We start from the raw sequence: 21,446 nt of genomic DNA on the forward strand, positions 1-21,446 counted from the left end.
ATTCATTTAGCTGGGGGATGGCGATTCTGCGCAGTTTAATTGTATCCTGAATCAAGACTGCTACCCCTCCACCCCATTTTCCTGGTCTTGGTTGATGATGGATGTTAAAAACTGTTGGGCATAGTTCAGCCAGCTGTAAGCTCATACTTTCATCTAGCCAGGTTTCACTTATTCCTAAAATGTCAAGATGCTGTTCATGGATAACAACATGGATCACTGAGGATTTCTTTGCAGCTGATCTGGCATTCTCCAGTCCTATAGTTCCCAAGGGTCGTTTTGGGGTGCTGGGGGTAGCTTTGGTATAGCAGCGAGGTGATCTTGTAAGTACTGTTATGTAGGTATTTGGCCTCTTGCAGTTTCGTCTTCTCTTTGGTTGTTGGGATTATAGTTTCCTCTCCCACACACTAATGGGGTCCCCGAGCTCTCTTGGTCTCCTGGGCCAAGACACATTCCTTGTGACGGACGTTCCTTAGGCAGATTTCACTGGGTGGCACTGCAGTCTACTCTGTGGATCAGCGATATTACCAGTTGGCAATGTAGGATTAAAGGTTTTAAGTAATCTGAGTAATCAGTAAGTAATCTGAGGGCAGAAAGTAGGCAAGCCCAGCACTAATTGATTAGTACAGCTACATTGTCGCGTACTAACTGATTAGCACATGAGCTCTTACTGTCTAGAAAATAGGTGTAGTTAAGGGCTACTACTACTACTATTTGACATTTCTAGAGCACTACAAAGTGTACGCAGCGCTGTACAAACACAGAAGAAAGACAGCCCCTGCTCAAAGAGCTTACAATCTAATAGACAAAAAGTAAAGCATTTAAATTTAAAATATTTAAGCAGTCAAGCACAAGAGAACAGTCACAGAAGGACTGAAGATGTTGAAGGGTGGTCAGTGTGTTTAGGTGTAACTCTGGTTGGAGTAGTGGCAGAAGGTGATAGAAGAATAGAAATGGGTGAGGTAAAAGTAATGAGTGGGTTGATAGAGAGGTTATATAAGACATGTCACTCTAGGGGTGGGTGGGTAGAGGGGTAGGGTGGGCGGGACTAAGTCTAAAGCAGGAGAAGGTATTCTCTGCAGCCTATCTGTGAGATGGAAAATGCTCTCTGAAGCTGCTGCTACAAGTCGCTCCTCGTGGGAGGAGGATCCCAGATATTTCTCTTCTGAGGAGTCTTGTGGTCTTCCCTCTGATCCTATTCCTTCCCCAGAAAGAAAGCTTTCTCCCCCGGAGAGTCTTTCTTTCTATTCATTTGTCCGGGAAATGTCTGTGGGCATTCCCTTCCCTGCGGTGTCTGTGGATGAGCCCAGGGACTGAGATGCTCGATGTCCTTGACTATCCTTCGCCACCTAAGGAGTCATCCACTGTCCCTCTGCATAATGTCCTTAAGGAGACATTGCTAAGGAACTGGATGAAACCACTATCTAATCCCACCATCCCCAAGAAAGCTGAGTCCCAATATCGGGTTCACGGAGAACCTGAGTTGATGAGGACGCAGTTACCTCACGATTCTATGGTTGTGGATTCCGCTCTCAATAGAGCCAAGAGTTCTAGAGATTTCGCCTCGGCACCCCCGGGATGAGAATCTAGAGCTCTGGATTCTTATGGGAGAAGGGCCTATCAGTCCTCTATGCTCATGTCCAAAATTCAGTCTTACCAGCTCTACACGAGCATTCACATGCGGAACAATGTGAAGCAACTGACGGACTTGGTAGATAAGCTCCCTGTGGAGCTCACCAGGCCTTTTCAGGAGGTGGTCAGGCAGCTGAAGGCGTGTTGCAAATTCCTGTCCAGGGGTATTTACGATACTTTTGATGTTGCATCCAGATCCGCTTCTCAAGGTATAGTGATGCGCAGACTCTCATGGCTGCGTGCCTGTGACCTGGACAATTGAACCCAGCAGCGGCTTGCGGATCTTCCTTGCAGGGGGATAAACTCTCCCACCGGACGCCTTTAGCGTCTACCTCAACAAATTGCCCACCGGGAGCTCAGTCTTTCAGCTTCCAGCACAGGCAGGTACTTGCAGAGAAACTCTCCGCCCTTCTCAGCGCCAATGCGGTCGGGCCTGTTCCACCAGGGCAAGAAGGGATGGGATTCTATTCCAGGTACTTCCTTGTGCAAAAGAAAACGGGGGGGGGGGGGGGGGGGGAGGGGGATGCGATCCATCCTAGACCTAAGGGCTCTGAACAAATATCTAGTCCGAGAAAAGTTCAGGATGGTTTCCCTGGGCACCCTTCTTCCCATGATTCAGAAAAACGATTGGCTATGCTCTCTGGACTTAAAGGATGCTTATACACACATCCTGATACTTCCAGCTCACAAGAAGTATGTTCGATTTCGTATGGGCACTCGACACTTCCAGTATTCTGTGCTGCCCTTTGGGCTCGCCTCTGCGCCCAGGGTATTTACAAAATGCCTGGCGGTGGTTGCAGCATCGCTACGCAGACTGGGAGTGCACGTGTTTCCTTACCTTAACGATTGGCTGGTGAAGAACACCTCGGAGGCAGGAGCTCTACAGTCTATGCAGATGACTATTCAACTCCTGGAGCTACTTGGGTTTGTCATAAATTATCCAAAGTCCCATCTCTTTCCAGTTCAGAAACTAGAATTCATAGGAGCTCTGCTGGACTCACTGATGGCTCATGCCTATCTCCCAGAGGCGAGGGCAGACAATCTTCTGTCTCTTGTCTCTATGGCAAGAGCGTCTCAGCAGATCACAGCTCGGCAGATGTTGAGATTTCTCGGCCATATGGCTTCCAAAGTTCATGTGACTCCCATGGCTCGTCTTCACATGAGATCAGCTCAGTGGACCCTAGCTTCTCAGTGGTATCAAGCCACAGGGGATCTAGAGGATGCAATCCAGCTGTCCACCGCTTTTCACAATTCCCTACAATGGTGGACGATTCGATCCAATTTGGTCTTGGGACGTCCTTTCCAAATTCCTCAGCCACAAAAAGTGCTGACAACGGATGCATCCCTTCTTGGGTGGGGAGCCCATGTCGATGGGCTTCACACACAGGGAGTTTGGTCCCTCCAGGAAAGAGGTTTTCAAATCAACCTCCTGGAGTTACAAGCGGTCTGGAACGCTCTAAAGGCTTTCAGAGATCGGCTGTCCTATCAAATCATTCAAATTTGGACAGACAATCAGGTTGCCATGTACTACATCAACAAGCAGTGGGGCACCGGATCTCGCCCCCTGTGTCAGGAAGCCGTCCAGATGTGGCTTTGGGCATGCCAGCACGGCATGCTTCTCCAAGCCATGTATCTGGCAGGTGTAAACAACAGTCTGGCTGACAGATTGAGCAGGATAATGCAACCTCACAAGTGGTCGCTCAACTCGGGCGTCTTACGCAAGATCTTCCGAGAGTGGGGCACCCCCTCGGTGGATCTTTTTGCCACTCAGCTCAATCACAAGGTCCCTCAGTTCTGTTCCAGATTTCAGGCCCACGGCAGACTAGCGTCGGATGCCTTTCTCTTGCATTGGGGGAAGGGCCTCCTGTATGCTTATCCTCCCAAACCTCTAGTGGGGAAGGCTGAAACTCAAGCAAGACAGGGGGGGACCATGATTCTGATTGCACCCTTCTGGCCGTGTCAGATTTGGTTCCCTCTTCTTCTGGAGTTGTCCTCCGAAGAACCGTGAAGATTGGAGTGTTTTCCAACCCTCATAACTCAGAACGAGGGGGCGCTTCTGCATCCCAACCTCCAGTCTCTGGCTCTCACGGCCTGGATGTTGAGGGCATAGACTTCGTCTCCTTGGGTCTTTCTGAGGGTGTCTCCCGAGTCTTGCTTGCTTCCAGGAAAGATTCCACGAAGAGGTGTTACTCTTTCAAATGGAGGAGGTTGGCTGTCTGGTGTGACAGCAAGGCCCTAGATCCTCACTCTTGTCCTACACAGACCCTGCTTGAATACCTTCTACATTTATCAGAGTCTGGTCTGAAGACCAACTCCGTAAGAGTTCATCTTAGTGTGATTTGTGCTTTTAATTATCGTGTAGAGGCTAAGCCTATCTCTGGACAGCCTTTAGTTGTTCACTTCATGATGTTTGCTTTTGTCAAAGCCCCCTGTCAGACCTCCACCAGTGTTATGGGATCTCAATGTCGTCCTCACCCAGCTGATGAAACCTCCTTTTGAGCTACTGGATTCCTGCCATCTGAAGTAATTGACCTGGAAGGTCATTTTCTTGGTGGCTGTTACTTCAGCTCGTAGAGTCAGTGAGCTTCAAGCCTTGGTAGTCCATGCTCCTTATAGTAAATTTCATCATAACAGAGTAGTCCTCCTCATGCACCCTAAGTTCTTGCCAAAGGTGGTGTCGGAGTTCCATCTGAACCAGTCAATTGTCTTGCCAACATTTTTCCCCGTCCTCATACACGCCCTGCTGAACGTCAGTTGCATAGAGAGCATTGGCCTTCTATGTGGAGCGGTCAAGCCCCTTCAGACCGTCCACCCAACTGTTTGTTTCTTTCGATCCCAAAAAGAAGGGAGTTGCTGTCGGAAAACGCACCATTTCCAATTGGCTAGCAGATTGCATTTCCTTCACTTATGCCCAAGCTGGGCTGAATCTTGAGGGTCATGTCACGGCTCATAGTGTTAGAGCCATGGCAGCGTCGGTGGCCCACTTGAAGTCAGCCACTCTAGAAGAGATTTGCAAGGCTGCGACGTGGTCATCAGTCCACACATTCACATCTCATTACTGCCTCCAGCAGGAATCCCGACGCGACAGTCGGTTTGGGCAGTCGATGCTGCAGAATCTGTTCGGGGTTTAGAATCCAACTCCAGCCCCCTAGACCCATTTTTGTTCTGGTTCAGGCTGCACTCTCAGTTAGATGTTACTTTGTAGGTCAGTCTTTGTTATGTCCTCGCCGTTGCAAGGTCCAATTGACCTTCTTTGTTGTTTTGAGTGAGCCTGGGTGCTGGGGATACCCCATCAGTGAGAACAAGCAGCCTGCTTGTCCTCGGAGAAAGGGCTCATGCACTAATGGGAAAATTAGCTCATGGCCATTACTGCTAAAATGGAAAATGTGGCAATTTTACAGTCATGCTAAAAATGGCCTCTTAGTGCAGGCCACTTTCTAGCACAGCTTTGTAAAAGGGCCCCTTGATTTGAAATCATACCCAACACTGACTTAAATCCAACTAACAAGGCTTACTGGTCAGCAGGTTCTGCTACAGACTTAATCTATGCTATTTGCGGTTTTTGCATCACTATCCCTGCTTCGTGCAGGAAAGAAACTTTTCTTCTGGAAGGTGTAGCTGTTCACTTGCAAGTTCATACCGGTTCACTGGAAATCTCCTGACTCGTCAACCCTAGTTCAATGGAATTCAGTTCATTTTTGACTTGTTGCTTAAGCAACTGAAGTGGTGGAATTTCCAGGCTATATGAGAAATATACTGGGACTCTATGCCACATAAAGCTTCATTGACATGACAACGTCTGCCTCAAGGCTGAAGGTGCAGATTTCTGATTTGGTTGATCACTCATTGGTGGGAGGCTAGGGAGAGGGGTATGGGGTGATGTGGCATGGGTTTGTCTGATTTGTTTAATGTTGGTTACAGATATAATTGGGGAAAATGGAAAACAAATTGAAATTCTTGAAATTTTCTTTTAGCTGATGTGATGTGGAAAAAGGAAAATAAATTATTGTTGATTTTTGCTTTTCTATTAATAAAGTAACTTTTTTAAAAACAAAGGTTATAACTATAAATATAACTATAAATATAACTATATATATATATATATATATATATATATATATATAATCCCAATACAGCATCTCACCTGTGTCCATGTCCCCTTGCTCCCACCCAATGCCCACTATCTCCCTTCTGTTTCTCTATACCTCTCTATGTCCCCTTTCTCCCTCCCCCATACCAATATGCCCCTCTCCTCTCTGACCCCACCCCAACCAGTTCCTCTCCTTCTCTTTTCCCTACCCCTTATGTAACTGGCTCATTCTCCCACTGTGGGTTCAGCATTTGACCCCCTCTTCTTTTATCTTCTTGGTCCAACATCCCTCTCCCTTCCCTCTAACCTTAACCCCCTCCCTCCCCCTCTCATAGTTCCAGCATCTCTCTCCCTTCGTTCTAGTCCCACATCTCTCCCCTTCCCTCCAGCCTTCCCCTACAAATCCAGCACCTCTCTCCCTTTGCTCCAGCCCCCCTTGCATGCCCAGCACCTCTCCCCCTGCCTGCCCGCCCCCCCCATATCCAGCACCTCTCTGCCTTCCCTCCCCCTACATATCCAGCACCGCTCTCTCCCTTTCCTCCCACCCCAAACCCACATATCCAGCAACTCTCTCTCTTCCCTCCCCTCCTACATATCCAGAACCTCTCTCCTTTCCTTCCTCCTACATATCCAGCACCTCTCACCCTTCCCTTCCCTCCCCTCACAGTTCTACATCTATCCCTTCCCTCCAGCATCCCCTTACATGCCCAATGCCTCTCTCCCTTCCCTCCCGCCCGAATGCATGCATGTCCAGCGCTTCTTCCCTTCCCTCCAACCCCCCGCATGTCCAGCGCCTCTCCCTTCTCCCACAGTTCCGGCACCGCCACCTCCACATCTTCCTTACCCTCCCCTCATCCCCGCCACAGCGCTTGCACTTCATGCTATCATCACTGCCCAGCAGTAACGCCACACAGGCCTGCGTGCTGTCGGAGCCTTCTCTCTCTCTGCCGCATCCTGCCCAGCTTGCATAAACAGGAAGTTGCATCAGTGGGTGAGACACAGTAGATTGAAGGGCCCGATGCACTGTGTGGAGCTCCTGCCTAGTGGAATGATAGCATTAAAGTGCAAGTGCTGCTGTGGCGGGAGCGGGGGAGGGTAAGAAAAATGTGGAAGTGCCGGAACTGCCGGAAGGGTGAGAGGCACTGGACATGCGAGGGTGGAGGAAAGGGAGGAGGTGATGGACATGTGGGAGACTGGAGGGAAGGAAGAGAGGGGATGTTCATTGGCTGGGGTGTAGTGCTTCTGGGTGGGCCTGAACCAAAACTGGTCAGAGGCGTAGCCAGACTCGGTATTTTGGATGGGCCAGAGGTAAATTGGATGGGTCCTTCCACGTGCCCCCCTTCTCCCCCAAACCACACAACACAAATATCTTCCCAGAGATATTTTTTAAGAACACAAGAGGTTTTTTTTAGTGACTTTGAATTTAATTCATTATGTTTTCTTTGACCCCAAGAAACTGATAGAATTTGTTAACTCTAAAGAAGGTACTAGGGATACCCTGGTCGCACCCAATAATTAATTTGCTGTATATTGGCTGCGTGTGTTAAGCTGTCTACTGCTCTATTGATGATTTGTTTTTTTAATTTCCTGGTTCTTGGATCCAAATTTTGTGGACAAAGTTGAAGATCTTGTTTTTCCAGATAATGTTAAGTAGAGATATTGCTGAAACATTTATGTTAAATATGTAAATGTAAAATAAAAATATAAATTTTTAAAAAGAAAAAGAACATAAGAGGCTTTTTTTCACCTATCCTACATCTTCTCCCTCTCCTCTGTGGCATCTGCGCTCCTGTCTCTGAACTCCGTCCCTCCCCAATGTAGCGATTCATCTGCCATGTCCCACCCTCACTGATGTAATTGCCTGTTTCCTGTCTGGCGAAACATGGCAGATGGAAACCTGTGGGGCTGGCGCAGGTAGCAATAAATCGCTGAAGTTGCCGAGAACACCTGTACCGACACCGGGGAGGGAAGAGGTTCAGAGACTGCAGTGCAGATTCCAGGACGCCGCAGAGGAGAGGAGCAGTGTGGCACTGCAGCTGTGTAGGCCTGTGCCCACCCAGGGTCACCCGTAGCTACGTCACTGCTTCCTGTGGGGGTGAGACCCGGCAGAGGATAGAGCACATGAGCATGCCCAGAGCTGGTTGAAGGGACCCTGGGCCAACTTTTGCATCCTCCCTCCCAGTTATCTGGTATCTCTCCCAAGCCCCCCCCCCCCCCCCCCCCCCCCACCTTTTCTGGTGATAAAGGGTGTCAAAATTCTGGTCCAGCATCTCTCCGTTAATCCCTCCAAGATATGCTGGACCAGGGTTTTGGTGTCCTTTATCACTGGTGCCCTGACTCAGTGCCTCACCTGGTCCAGAGGCTGAGCTGGCCCTGAGCGCAGGGAACGCCATCTAAACGAAGGTAGCAGCAAGCAACAGTCAAAATAGAACTGTGCTCTGTTTTTAAGGTAGTCACTGAGGTTTGTCTGTCTTATCTAGATTGTAAGCTCTTTGAGCAGGGACTGTCTTTTTGTGGATGGTGTGCAGCGCTGCGTATGCCTTCGAGCGCTATAGAAATGATAGGTAGTAGTAGTAGTAGTAGTAGTAGTAGTAGGACCCAGGAGATCCGTGGGATCCGACTTTTACCCCACCGTAACATACGTTCTCGGCATGTCTAGTGCTGGCCACCGTAGTTTTACTTTAGTTCTTTCCGGTGAAAACATGGCAGCGTCAGACGCTGTTGCCGGGTTGGCTGAGCAGCAGCAGCTGGAGGAGATGGAAGAGGAGAACGTGTTGTATGATCTTCTGGTGAATGTAGAGTGGCCTCCGGAGGCTGAGCCGCAGGTGAGGGGCGGCTGCAGGTATCTGATGTAGTGTGTAAAGGAAGTGGGAGGGGGAGTTTGGGGTTTTGAGAAGTTTCCTATTTTTCAATCTTGAAACGTGACTTCGCAAGACGTGGCTTGTCATAACAATCGGACACGTTTCCAATTCAGTTTTATGGTTTTGTTTAAGGTAGTGTTTTTGTCACTGGGTTAAGGGTTTAATATTAAGGGGAGCCGCTCCTGCTTGGGCTGCGGGGTATATTGTAGACGTGGCTGTCAAAATCACGCTCTTCACGTGTAGGGCAAAGCATCTGGCTGCTGCGAAGTTTGAATTTGTTTTTCTTTTTGACTGTCCTGTATTTTGTTTTAATGCCCACTAGCTGGTGAGAGGCGAACTTTTTCCAGAGCCTCCCTCATTCTAGCCTGTTACTCTCGTGACATATTCTGTTTTAATGGTTATTCGCTTATTAATATTGGAATAGAGGCTGTCCGCTAGCAGTTTTGCAGCAAGGATGGGGCAGTCCCCTAGGAGATAAGTGACTTAGAGCCCAAGTTAGTACTGCACTCTCTCAGCACGAATGTAATGCAAAGTTTTAGTAGTCATATTGATCCTATGTCTTCTTTTTTTAATGTTTATTTTATAAAACATTTTTATTGCAATTTAACAGTATATCACAAGACAAACTCTTGTTCATGCAACCCAGCAAAGTAATAATACAAAAGAAAAAAAAATTACTTCCTTAGACCACAAAAAGTGGGAGAGTGGTGAATAGTAAATAAGGAGGAATAAAGGCATTGGTGATTAAACACTGTAAACAAAAAAGCAAAAGCTTAACATGACAACTCCATTTTTTCTCACTTTGCCTATTCCAACTAATTCTTAGACAGTCTTTTTAATTCAAAGAAAGCCTTTAATTGTTCTGGTGCGTAAAAAATATATTTAGACTCCCCACACCATACCTAACCAGGCAAGAAATTGCAGACACCTAGAAAGATTATGGTCAAAATGAAAAAAACAAAATGAGTTGGGAAAATTGGAGAGAATCATTAAGAGAGTACAAAAATAAAATAAAAAAAAGCCAAAACATCTTACTATGCCAAATATATTGGCCACCAATCTCTAAATACTAGTAAACTGTATGCCCTAGTTAATACAATCTACTAAACACACAACCCCTAACTATTGGTTGATGAATCATCTCCTTCTGCTGACCAACTAGCAAGTTATTTTGAACAGAAAATTGTCAAAATCAGGAACACCCTGAAAGGTTCTACAAATCCAGTCACAATTCTTTTCAATATACCTGCCAAATCTCCCAATTACCTTCCTGCAGACAGAATATGGATTTCCGTCTCCAAACCAACATTAAGACTCAGTCAAGCACTACTTATTAAAATATGCATCCTCTCAATGTATACTTGATCCGTGTCGGAGCTACCTCTTAAAATCGGCTCCTGAACAGTTCCTACAATGCTTGCATGCATGCAATCAACTATAACATTTATGCTATGCCATAGAATCTTTCCTTAAAATTATGGAAAAAATAATCCTAAGCCCCATTCCCAAAAACTCACAATCTAGTTTGGATGAAATTTCAAACTACAAGCCTGTAGTCACTGTTAGTCTATGACAGTGATGGGCAACCTTTTGAGCTTGGTGTGTCAAAATTCGCGAAAAAACCGAGCATAACTCGGGTGGTGTGTCACTTCGAGAAAAATCTACTAGGACCGCCCCCAGGCCCCCCCTACCCGAGATCGCTGCCCACCTGAGGTCGCTGGGCCCCCCCCCTCCACCTGCTACCGGGCCCAGAACTAACCTTAAAGCCTCCTTTCACGTCGCAGCAAGCAGCAGCAGGGCAGACCTCTCCTCCTTCCTTCTGTGCTCTGCCCTCGTGGACGTTACATCAGGCGAGGGCGGGACACGGAAAGAAGGAGTGGCCTGCCCTGCTGCTGCTTGCTGCGATGTGAAAGGAGGCTTTAAGGTTAGTTTCCGGGAGCGAGGAGGGAGGGCGGACCACACTGCGGCGCCGCCGCGTGTCATCAAAAATGGCTACGCGTGTCAGTGCTGACACGCGTGTCATAGGTTCGCCATCAGGGGTCTATGAGTTGCTTCTATTACTTTAACTATCTTAACTCTGTCTTGATATTACGTGCCTGCCAATCAGGTTTCAGGTCCTCTTAAAGTGCCAAAACAGTCCTAACAAAGCTTAAACCAAACCAGAAAAGAGCTAAGCAAAGGCAGAAAGATCATCATCTTACAAGTTGATGTGGCCAGCACTTTTGATACAGTGGACCATAACATTCTACTCAATCTGTTAGATTATTTTGGCATATCTGGCTATATTCTTCAATGGTTCAAGGGCTTTCTCACCTCTGTATTCTACCAGGTAAAACAATCAGGCCTCATCTCAGCTTCCTGCTCTCTTAATTGCGGAGTGCCACAAGGCTCTCCTCTTTCCCCCATTCTATTTAATACAAGGAAAAAAAAGCCCGTTTCGCGAAACATGAAACGGGCCCTAGGAAGGCTGCTATCTAAGTGATTTCTCCTCTCTCCCCTGCCCTCCCCTCCATGTCCAGCGATTCTGCCTTCCCATCCCATCTAATCCATGTCCAGCGATTCTCCCCTCCCATCCATGTCCAGTGACTCTCGTCTAAGCGATTTTTCCTCTCTCCCCTGCCCTCTCCTCCATGTTGAGTGATTCTCCCCTCCTGTCCCATCCATGTCCAGTGACTTGCCCCAGCCCCCACCTGCCCCCTTTTAAGCACCCAAGGTCGAGTTCAACTCCTGCCCTCACCTTTCCTGCCCTCATCTCCTATAACAGCACTCTTTTCCTTCCTGCCGCTCTGCCTTTAAAACTTTCATTTTACCTCAGATTGCAGCGGCGGCAGTGAAAGCAGCAGGCTCGGTTCACGTCGCCTCCAGCCTTCCCTTTCCTTTGTGTCCCATCCTCTTCTGACGTCATTTAATCTTTCCGCGAAGGCGGGACACTGAGAGGGAGGGGAAGGCTGGAGGTGAGATGACGCATACGTCATTTGCATACGATTACGAACCCAGCCAGCCATCCAGGGACACAAATTGATGAATTATTATATAGGAGATAATGATGGCACCTGTAGGTTATCTACTTGAATCAAATGGTTTCAATTGTTTCCTTGGAATGCCCTCCCGCGGGAGGTGGTGGAGATGAAAACGGTAACAGAATTCAAACGTGCGTGGGATAAACATAAAGGAATCCTGTTCAGAAGGAATGTATCCTTGGGAGCTTAGCCGAGTTTAGGTGCCAGAGCCGGTGGTGGGAGGCGGGGCTGGTGGTTGGGAGGCGGAGATAGTGCTGGGCAGACTTATATGGTCTGTGCCAGAGCTGGTGGTGGGAGGCAGGACTGGTAGTTGGGAGGCGGGGATAGTGCTGGGCAGACTTGTACGGTCTGTGCCAGAGCCGGTGGTGGGAGGCGGGGCTGGTGGTTGGGAGGGGGGATAGTGCTGGCCAGACTTATACGGTCTGTGCCCTGAAGAGGACAGGTACAAATAAAAAGTAGGATATATGAATTTATCTTGTTGGGCAGACTGGATGGACTGTGCAGGTCTTTTTCTGCCGTCATCTACTATGTTACTATATGTTTCATGTATGCTGATGATGTTACAATCTGTTACTTTTGACAAAGATATCGAAGAAATCTTAATTAATATAAAATCAGGCCTAGACCTAATGGAATCATTTGCAAACAATTTCAAACTGAAACTTAACAGAGAGAAAACCAATTTCTTAATACTAACAAACCCTCACCAACCAATTACTTCTACTTTTACTATTGGTAACAAAAACGTATCCACTGTAGCATAATTTGAAAATCCTGGGAATAATAATTGATCAACATCTCTCATTTGAACCACAAGTATCCAACTTAGTGTCTAATGTATTCAAATCATCATGGAAACAAAACAAATTAAGACCTTATTTTCAAAATACAATTTTCAGATCATTAACTCAATCCTTGATACTATCAAAATTTGATTACAGCAATGCAGGCTATGTAGGACTTAAGACCTCACTAATCAGAAAATCACAAACTGCTCAAAACACAGCAGCTCGTCTTGTACTTAAAGCGACCCCACTTCTACTTAAACTACATTGGCTACCTATAAGTTCACACATTACATTCAAATTATGTGCATTCAGCCAACAAATAATTTATGGTTCATCCCCATCTTAAATGCAGAATCTTATAGAGCTAAAAAATCATCCAGAGACTTTCTTGTATTACATTTCTCTCAATGTAATAAAATCAAATATGAAACTATCCACAATGATGGATTTTCATACCAAAGTGGAGCTCTATGCCCAAACAACTCTGTCAAACTGAAGACTATCTGATATTTCGTAACTATTGAAAACTCACTTGATAACATGGACCTCTAACAATAGAAATATCTAACCCTCTAATTAAACTTGCAATAACAACTCTGTCCATATTTACATTCTCTCCTATGTATTACAAACATGTTATATGATCAGGATTTTATGTTATGCTGTTATTAGTAATTTTGTGTTTTTTTATATATATGTAATCAAAACGCCTTGTCAGTTCTTTTATATTGTGAACCACATTGAACTTGAATCCTATTTGAGATAATGTGGGATATAAATGTCGTAAATAAATACATTTACATGGATATGCCAACAAAAAAGACGCACTAAGATTTAAAGTCTCTTGTATCATAGATAAGAAAATTTCTCTGATTTTGAGTAAACGCACTAACATCAAGGTAGATTCAGATTTTTTGTTAAAATTGCATTCAAATCTTGTTCAGAAACAAAGGAAACAAGCAACATAGCCCTCTCAGTAGTATCTGCCATGAATTGTTAAAGTATAGCAGACATATATTGTTCATATCAACATGTCTCTTTCCTGCCTTCTCCTTCTCTCTCTCCCTGAGAACTTCTCTTAAGTGGTAAGTAATAAATCTTGTTTATAGGAGGAATAGAGTCTGAAGATACTTTTACATTTTTCATCAGATATCTCTGCTAAGCCTTCTATTGGACAAACAACTTTATTGGTTTGAATATTCTTTTCAGACCATTTAATTGGATCAGATCTGAAACGGTGGCATAGCCAGATCCAGTATTTTGGTTGGGCCCAGAATTAACTGGGATGGGCCCTTCCACACTGTTCCCCCTTCATCTTCTTGGAGATACAAAAAAAAAATTAGTTTTTTTTTCACCTACCCCACATCTCTCCCCCTCTTCTCTCCTACGTCCTAGTAGTTGCCCTCCTGTCTTTGAACCCCATCCCTCCCCGGTGTACCCTACAGGCATCCCTGGTGCCTGCAACGATTCATTTTTGTTGTTTGTGACAGCCCTGCAGTCTTACATCTGCCGCGTCCCGCCCTCGCTGATGTCATTGCATGTTTTCTGTCTGGCTGGACACGGCAGATGCAAGCTTGTGAGTCTGGTGCAAACAGCAAAAATGAATTGCTGCATGCGCTGGCCTGTAAGGTGGACGGGGTTCAGAGACAGGCGGGCAGATGCCGGAACGCTGTGGAGAAAAGAGGGGAGAGAGCAGTGTGTTACCGCCGCTGGGTGGGCCTGAGCCCAAGAATGGGAAGAGATCTATGTGGTCTTGTAAGCTATATCTGTTTGAATGAAACACACTCTATCGCTTTAATTTGTCTGTTTGTTACTTTTTCTAGTGCTTCAGCTCAGAGTTTTCTGTTATTGGAACACAAGGAAGTGCAACACCTTTTAGGTTGGAGGGATCAAATAAACCAGGCTCAGGCTCTGCCCCCAAACTTTCAAACTGATGCCTTGTTGGGCAAAATATTGGCCGTGGTTTAGTTCTAGTAGCCTATTCCCTTCAACTGCCTGTGTTGGCACATCTTACAATGTCTTCACTGGTCTTCTAACCCAAAAAAGGTTCTTATGGAGCTACAATCCCTGGGTCTTTTGCAGAACAAGTAAAATAGGCTAGAAGATGAAATTACTCCATATTCTTCTACAATCAAGCAATAAAATAATTGTGACCATTTTAGAATGATTTGAGTTGTCCATTAGGGATTGAACTGGGAGCTAAATCTTAATAGCTTTAGTAAAGCAGATCCTATACACTAAACCCCAGATACATCCCATCCCTCCCTCCTTATTAATTGTTTTCCAGGAGCACTCTGACAGCCCAGTGATTAGAGGCCCTGTGCTATTCCAAGCAGCGCTCTAAAAATAGCGCTGGAACAGCATGGGGCTATAACGCCCCTTTGATCGGAGCTAATAGCATGCACATTTAGGTATGCTATTAGTTCTGATCATAGGGTAAAATTGTGGGAGGATTCCTCATGCACTTGTTTGACAGGCCTGGGCTGTCAAAAACCAAGACTTGTCAAACATAGGGGCTGGAGGCCTGTGGGACCCCTGGATTCCCTCCAACTGCAAGGGCACGGGGGGTTGGAGATTCGATAATCCCCCCTTGCACCCCCCAAAAAAAGCCCTGGTGGGCCACAAACCCAACCCCCTCCAATCTGGTGGTATACTACTACTACTACTACTTAACATTTCTAAAGCGCTACTAGGGTTACTATCCCCCTCTCTCCCCCCGTCCCTTCGCGGTGGAGGAAGGAGTAGCACACTCCCTCCTCTTCCAGTGCCGCTGCTCCCCAAATGCATCACTTTGCACTTCTTTGCATTAAATTTTAATTGCCAAATGTTAGACCATTCTTCTAATTTTGCAGATCCATTTTCATGTTTTCCAGTCCCTCTGGGGTGTCCACTCTATTACAAATTTTGATATCATCTGCAAAAAGGCAAACCTTACCTTTTTAATCCTTTGGCAATGTCATATTGCTTGTACCTTTGCCGTTTGTTAGGCTGATCCCAATCTCTGGACTGGTCTGCCTATTGCTCTGCATTGTGAGTTCTATCTCAATTTCAAGGCTGCTCTTAAAATGCACCTTTTCTAACAAGCCTTTCCTACAACTTAATTGCACCCACCCACTCATTTAGCTTCCTGTAATTTTCTCCTGCTGACCCTTTCTATTTATTTATTTTTCCCTTCCTCCAGCAAAATGATGCCATTTATTGTTAACTTTATAGGTGCCAGTAATGGCCCCTGTGGTGTATCACATTCCTGTAAATTAAATAAATAGAAAAACTTGTGTTGGCGATCTCAGCAAAATTTTCATAAAACATTTTAAAAAAACATAAATTTATAGGTTTCATGGTTCAGACTGTGATGACTTTGCCACTACTCACCTGAGCCAATGATGTAGTGGTGAACGGTTTTGTATCTGTGCCACATTTATGCAGGTAGCTGTCCAGTTCTCTCCTTTCTCTCCCTCCCAAACTTACAATGTGATTTTGAGTACTGGGCAGTTCAGCATCTTCCTGAAAGCCACACAGTGAGTAGTAGGTAAGCAATGAGAGCTAGAATATGGAGCATTAGTTTCCAAACTGTGGGTGAGGACCCCAGATGGGATCTCCCATTTGTTTATGCCATGGTTCAGGCAAGTTTATCACTTGGGACTTTACCCATTGCCTGGAAACAGGCCATAACATATCCCTGTCTGAAGAGTTCCAAAGAGGACTCTTCTCTGGTGAACTGCAGTCCTGTCTACACCCTCCCATTAATTTCTAAGGTGATGGAGAAAGTTGTGGCCACTCAACTTTGACTTTTTCACCCAGAGAATATGTTACACTCCCACCAAACAGGTTTCCTCACACAATCATTAGACTGCTCAGTTACGGTAAACACTTGATGAAGGTAGAGATGGAATCTTACTCTCCCTTGACATGTTTGACCTGGTTGATCATACCATTCTCCTTCACCGTCTCAGGGATCTCAGCGTCTTTGGTCTAGCACTTCAGTGGTTTTATTCCTATGTTACAGAGCACACCTTCCTTGCTCACCATTCAGACTCCTCGTTACTGCCATGACCTTTTATATCAGAGTTTCCTCAAAGGTCAGTTCTTGGTCCAATACTTAACATCTTTCTTGTCTCACTACCCTCTTCTTAATCACTTGGCTTCACCTTCTTTATTTACACAGGTGATATTTAACTTTTATCCTTCTTTTTCCTCTTGACTGCATCCTCTATTGGTGCTCTATTTTCTGCTAGGCTAGATAATGTGGAAAATTGGCTCACTGAGAATAAACTAAATTTGAAATCCACTAAGTTGGCCTTTATGATATTTCCTCACCAAGCTGTTCTAGATTATCTGCTCAACATCTCTGTCAGAGGGACTCTCCTCTGCTACACCTTCACCGTTAAAATATTTGACTTCTCTCTGGATGTGTCTCTTTTCAACTCCACTTTTCCAAATTAGTATCCACATTCTTCTTTACCCTCAGATATGTTCTCTAAGGTCCCTCCTTGAATCCTTGACCTGATGTGTCCTTCTGTATAGCTTAGAGATTTCAAGATTGGATTACTGCAGTTCACTACTTTCTGGTCTTCCAAACAACCAGACAGAGATTATAACTCGTACAAAACACCACCATCAAACTTATTCGTGGTCAAAAGAAATTTGATCCTTTTATTTCTCTTTTCATAATGGAGCACTGGCTCCCAAGTGTCTGTAGAATACCATAAAATCTTAGTCCTCTGCTACTAGATGCAGTCCTCAGGTCTCTCCTTTTGACTTCACTTCTCATCCTATACTTCCTTTCCAGGAGCCGCCGTTCAACCCACCAGCATTTACTGACTGTCCCGTTCTTCTGCCAAATATATAGCTCGACAGTTACAGAAAGTTCTGTTTTAATGTAGTCGCTCTCACACTTTGGAATGGCCTCCCTCTGTATATCCGGTCTGAACCATTCATGTATAAATTTAAAACCCAGTTAAAAAAAAATATAAATTTCTGCAACACAAAACTAATTTTTTCTTTGGATATTTCTGTCCATATCTTAGCGGCTGCCTGAGGTCTGAGTTGTGAAGAACCAGAAGTATCCAGTGTTGTACTAGCTCTCTGTTTCCTCACTTTTCCCCCATACTTCTGTGCATGTTGCTCATTAATGGCTTTTGGCATCTTATATCTTGAGTAGGTCATTTCATCCCCTGTCCCTTGCCTTTTAAACTGCCTTTGTAAACTATATTTACAGTATATCAAATACATTTGAACTCTGAATATTAGTGGATGGGGTCACAGAAACAGGAGCTTTCCCCCCCCCCCCCCCACACTGAGCTTTTACTGTGACCTTATGCCTGGTTGGCCAATGGGCGTTGTTCACAATAGAAGCCCAGAGAGCTATGAACCACTGAACCTTCACAGGCTTTGCCCTTCCTGAGTAGGCTTCCTATTAAACTGGGAGCCCAAACAGTATAGTGGAATCTATGAGTGTACAACTCACAGGTCTTGCCCTGAGTGCTGCCATTGTTGTAATCACTGCTGTTGCTGCTTTCCTGCTTTGGATTGTATTGGGGGAGGGAGAATGGAGACCTACTCTTTTGGTCATCATTTGGGAGTCAGGTGAATTTTCCGTTAACACAGAAGTTTGAGAAGCACTGGTCTATTGGTTCACAGGCTGAACTTGAATTCCTCTGATATAGGTTCTTGCTAGTTCCTGGTCTAAAGGAGTGGACATAGGGAGCCAGGAGAAGAGAAACTGAGTTAATCTCTATAGTTAACAACAAGCCTACAGATTAAACACTGCAATGTAGATGAAGGCAATGGGCCTTGGTACATTGCTTGCTCTTCTACTGTAGGTTTGGTAGAAGTCAGCGGAAATACTGACATTTTACGTGCGCGTTTGTGTCATTTAACAATACATAGCCATGCTCAAATTTTAAATGAAAATCCCATTTGAGACTAGCAAGTAGCAGAACTGCATTCACTGAGTATATCTGGGAATCTGATGCTGCTCTGTTGTTGCATGATGAATAATAGTATTGTTATAATTGCAGCCCCGAGGCTACAGGAGGCATGGTGCATCATCTATCATCACAAAAGCAATTACAGGTAAATAAAATTAGGTTATATTGATGGAAAATGGAAAACCTATTGTTTTATATCTATATCTGTAATGAGTTCCCAGGGATAATACTGTAGGATTTGCCTTGCCTGATGTTTTCTTCTGCTTTGCTATGCCCAATGTTTTGAGTAGCTATCGTTTCTTAACTCCTCTGCTTATAGCTTGCTTTGCCACTGGCTGTGGAGAAAACTGCTGGAAACCTTGGCCATCATAAGCCATCGCTCTTTTGTTTTTAAGTTTCAGACTTTTGTGGTTCCAATAAGAATACTTAAAAATGTAGCCTTTCATTTTTTTTGCATCTCCTTCTGTAGTCTTTTGTGGAAGAGAGCAGGCTGCACTGTCATTGGAGCTGTCTTATTGCTGCTCTTTGGTTGGCACCTTAATATTGCAGAGTTCCCAATCTAGTTTTTGATAGCACCCTGGCTTAGCTGGCATGGTTTCAGGTTCTCCAGAATGAATATTTGTAAGATAGTACCTACTTAGTGCACAAGAGGTAAGTAGATTAGCTAGGCTGTACCTTTTGGACTACTTGTAAAATAACTTAGTGCTGCTGTGTGGTCATGTGGAGGAGTGGCCTAGTGGTTAGGGTGGTAGACTTTGGTCATGGGGAACTGAGGAACTGAGTTCGATTCCCGGCACAGGCTCTGGGCAAGTCACTTAACCCTCCATTGCCTGCCGCATAGAGCCTGCCATGAGTGGGAAAGCACAGGGTACGAATGTAACAAAAATAAAATAAATGTATTAGGACTGTTAGATATTCCTGTGTTATTTGAGGTTGGGGTGTGTGTGTGGGATTTCAGCCTTTATCTCATTACGAATACAAAAACAATGGTACTACACCTTTTCACTTGACCCTACTATAACAATCAACAGTAAGGACAGTTCAAAACAACTAAAGATTTTAAATTAATACAAATAATGGTGAATGGACTTCAAAATGACTAGCTCATATGTTCATGAGACCTTATAGGCTACAACTCATCATTTAATCCATATTTGTGTTCATACACAATCCAAAAACTTGCTTGGTGTTCCAAAAATAAAATTCATTCTGTAATCAAATCTTTACTACTATTTGACAGAAAGTAATCTATCTTAATGATTTCCCTTTTAACCTAACCATATTGATCTGCTTCAGGAAGAACGGAAATCTAAATAATATCACACCATCTCTGTTTGCTATATTCTTCTCCATTCAGAAAGCTGAAAAAAAAATGGTGATGGCTTCTTAAATCATGTGATTCCCATGACAGCACTACAGCTGTGCAATTAAAGAGACAGCCACTCAATTTCAGCATGTAAACCCCCAGAATATAGAGTACTTATAACTCAAGTTTATAATGTCTCTGATGGGATGACAAGGGTGTAATATGTTCAATAATTGTCCATCTCAAATTTATCAATAGTGTGATTAAAACGTAACCCATATTCCACTAAAAGGGCAGTAAGGTTTTCTACTTTTTGTGCTTTTGTGTTCAGCCAGTCTCACAAGAACAGAGTATCGCATAAATTACAAAGGCAGTCTTACAGTCCGTTTGAAATCTGCGTCTGATGTTAAATGATTTCCCTGGAGGGATCCACTGATCCCTAGAAATTGTCTAAGCACACCAGGCATAGTCCCCACATGGTTGATGCCCAAATTTAAAAATCTTTAGTAGTTTTGAAATGTCCTTGTTTTATCTCATTGCGTCTGGGTCTTTTACTTTCACTAAGAGAAGCAGGACTACAACTTCAAGTCAGTAGTGTAGATATGGGACAAAACCATCCAAAGTGTAACATAATGGCCTCAGACTGCAGAGAAGTAGGAGTTTAGTGCTCAGTTCCACTGCTGTTATGCATTAAGATTAAGCAAGTGTGAATGGGAGGCTGTTGCAAGGTACTGTAGCTGGTTTAAACCAGCCTACGTTCTCCTGCAGAAGTTCCAATCTGCATGGGAGGAGAGGGTGGTACAAGCCACTGCAGCTGTTTACACCTGCCTACCTGCCTTTGCAGAGATTCTGTGAATACGGCTGGATTTTGTAATCCTGGTGGCCTTAGAGTCACAGGAGACCATGGGGCTCATTTTCAAAGCACTTAGACTTACAAAGTTCCATAGATTACTATGGAACTTTGTAAGTCTAAGTGCTTTGAAAATACACCTCTATATGTGCTTAATTATCATGCAGGTTGCCTGGTAAGAGCAAAAAAACAAACAAAAAAACAACAACTTTCCTGCCATTTTAATGCATATATTTAGTGGTCTAAATCCCTTTTATTGGAAAAAAAAAGTATAACAAAATAGTAGGGAAAAACTGTGGTAAGCTTAGCACACTTTCATTGGCCCTTTAGTATGGTAAATTGTCATGGAAGCTGGGAATGAAAGACTATTTTTTACCTGTTCAGCTCTTTGTAACTTACTGTTCCTTAAGGCTGCCTACATATTACTGATGTCACAGTGCTAGCACCTTACTCTCACCATATACTACACCCTAAGAGTTTACTGCATGATAAATAAAATTGCTGAAATAGAAAAACAACTTGTTTAGACCTGTAGATGGCTTGTTGCTGTTTTGTGAATTTGTTTGTATGTGTAGGTTTTCCCCAGGTGCTAACTTAATCTATGTTAAAAAAAAAAGGTTGTGTTATTGGAAGTCAGTTTGTGCAAAGCACAGAGTAAATGAATTCAGAGTACTAGCATATAATAGGGAGGGGATGGGATTAATATTTGGAAAAATGAAATATGAAAGCGCCAAACCCCTACGCGAAAAACTACATTGGCTCCTGATCAAAGAATGGATTACCTGCATAAAATCATCTATGGTGAGACCCTGGGATACATGATAGAACTCATTGACCTTCCAGCCAGAAATACCACAAGATTAACACGCACATACCTAAACCTACACTACCCAAGCTGCAAAAGAATTAAATACAAATCAACCTATGCATCCAGCTTCTCCTTTACAAGCACGCAACTATGGAATGCACTAC

At 44.4% G+C, this 21,446-nt stretch overlaps 1 protein-coding gene across 1 annotated transcript in view; it reads left to right on the plus strand.

Annotated features, from left to right (window-relative positions):
• Nucleotides 1-8,421: 8,421 nt before the first annotated feature.
• The window catches only part of NBAS (NBAS subunit of NRZ tethering complex), an 892,343-nt gene continuing 879,318 nt past the window's right edge, over nucleotides 8,422-21,446 (plus strand). Inside the window, exons 1-2 of the mRNA XM_030198850.1 lie at nucleotides 8,422-8,544; nucleotides 18,409-18,463. Coding sequence (XP_030054710.1) covers nucleotides 8,422-8,544; nucleotides 18,409-18,463 — 178 coding nt within the window. The remainder of the gene's footprint in view (nucleotides 8,545-18,408; nucleotides 18,464-21,446) is intronic.

Source organism: Microcaecilia unicolor, chromosome 3, assembly GCF_901765095.1.
Source record: "Microcaecilia unicolor chromosome 3, aMicUni1.1, whole genome shotgun sequence".
Classification (NCBI taxonomy): Eukaryota; Metazoa; Chordata; class Amphibia; order Gymnophiona; family Siphonopidae; genus Microcaecilia; species Microcaecilia unicolor.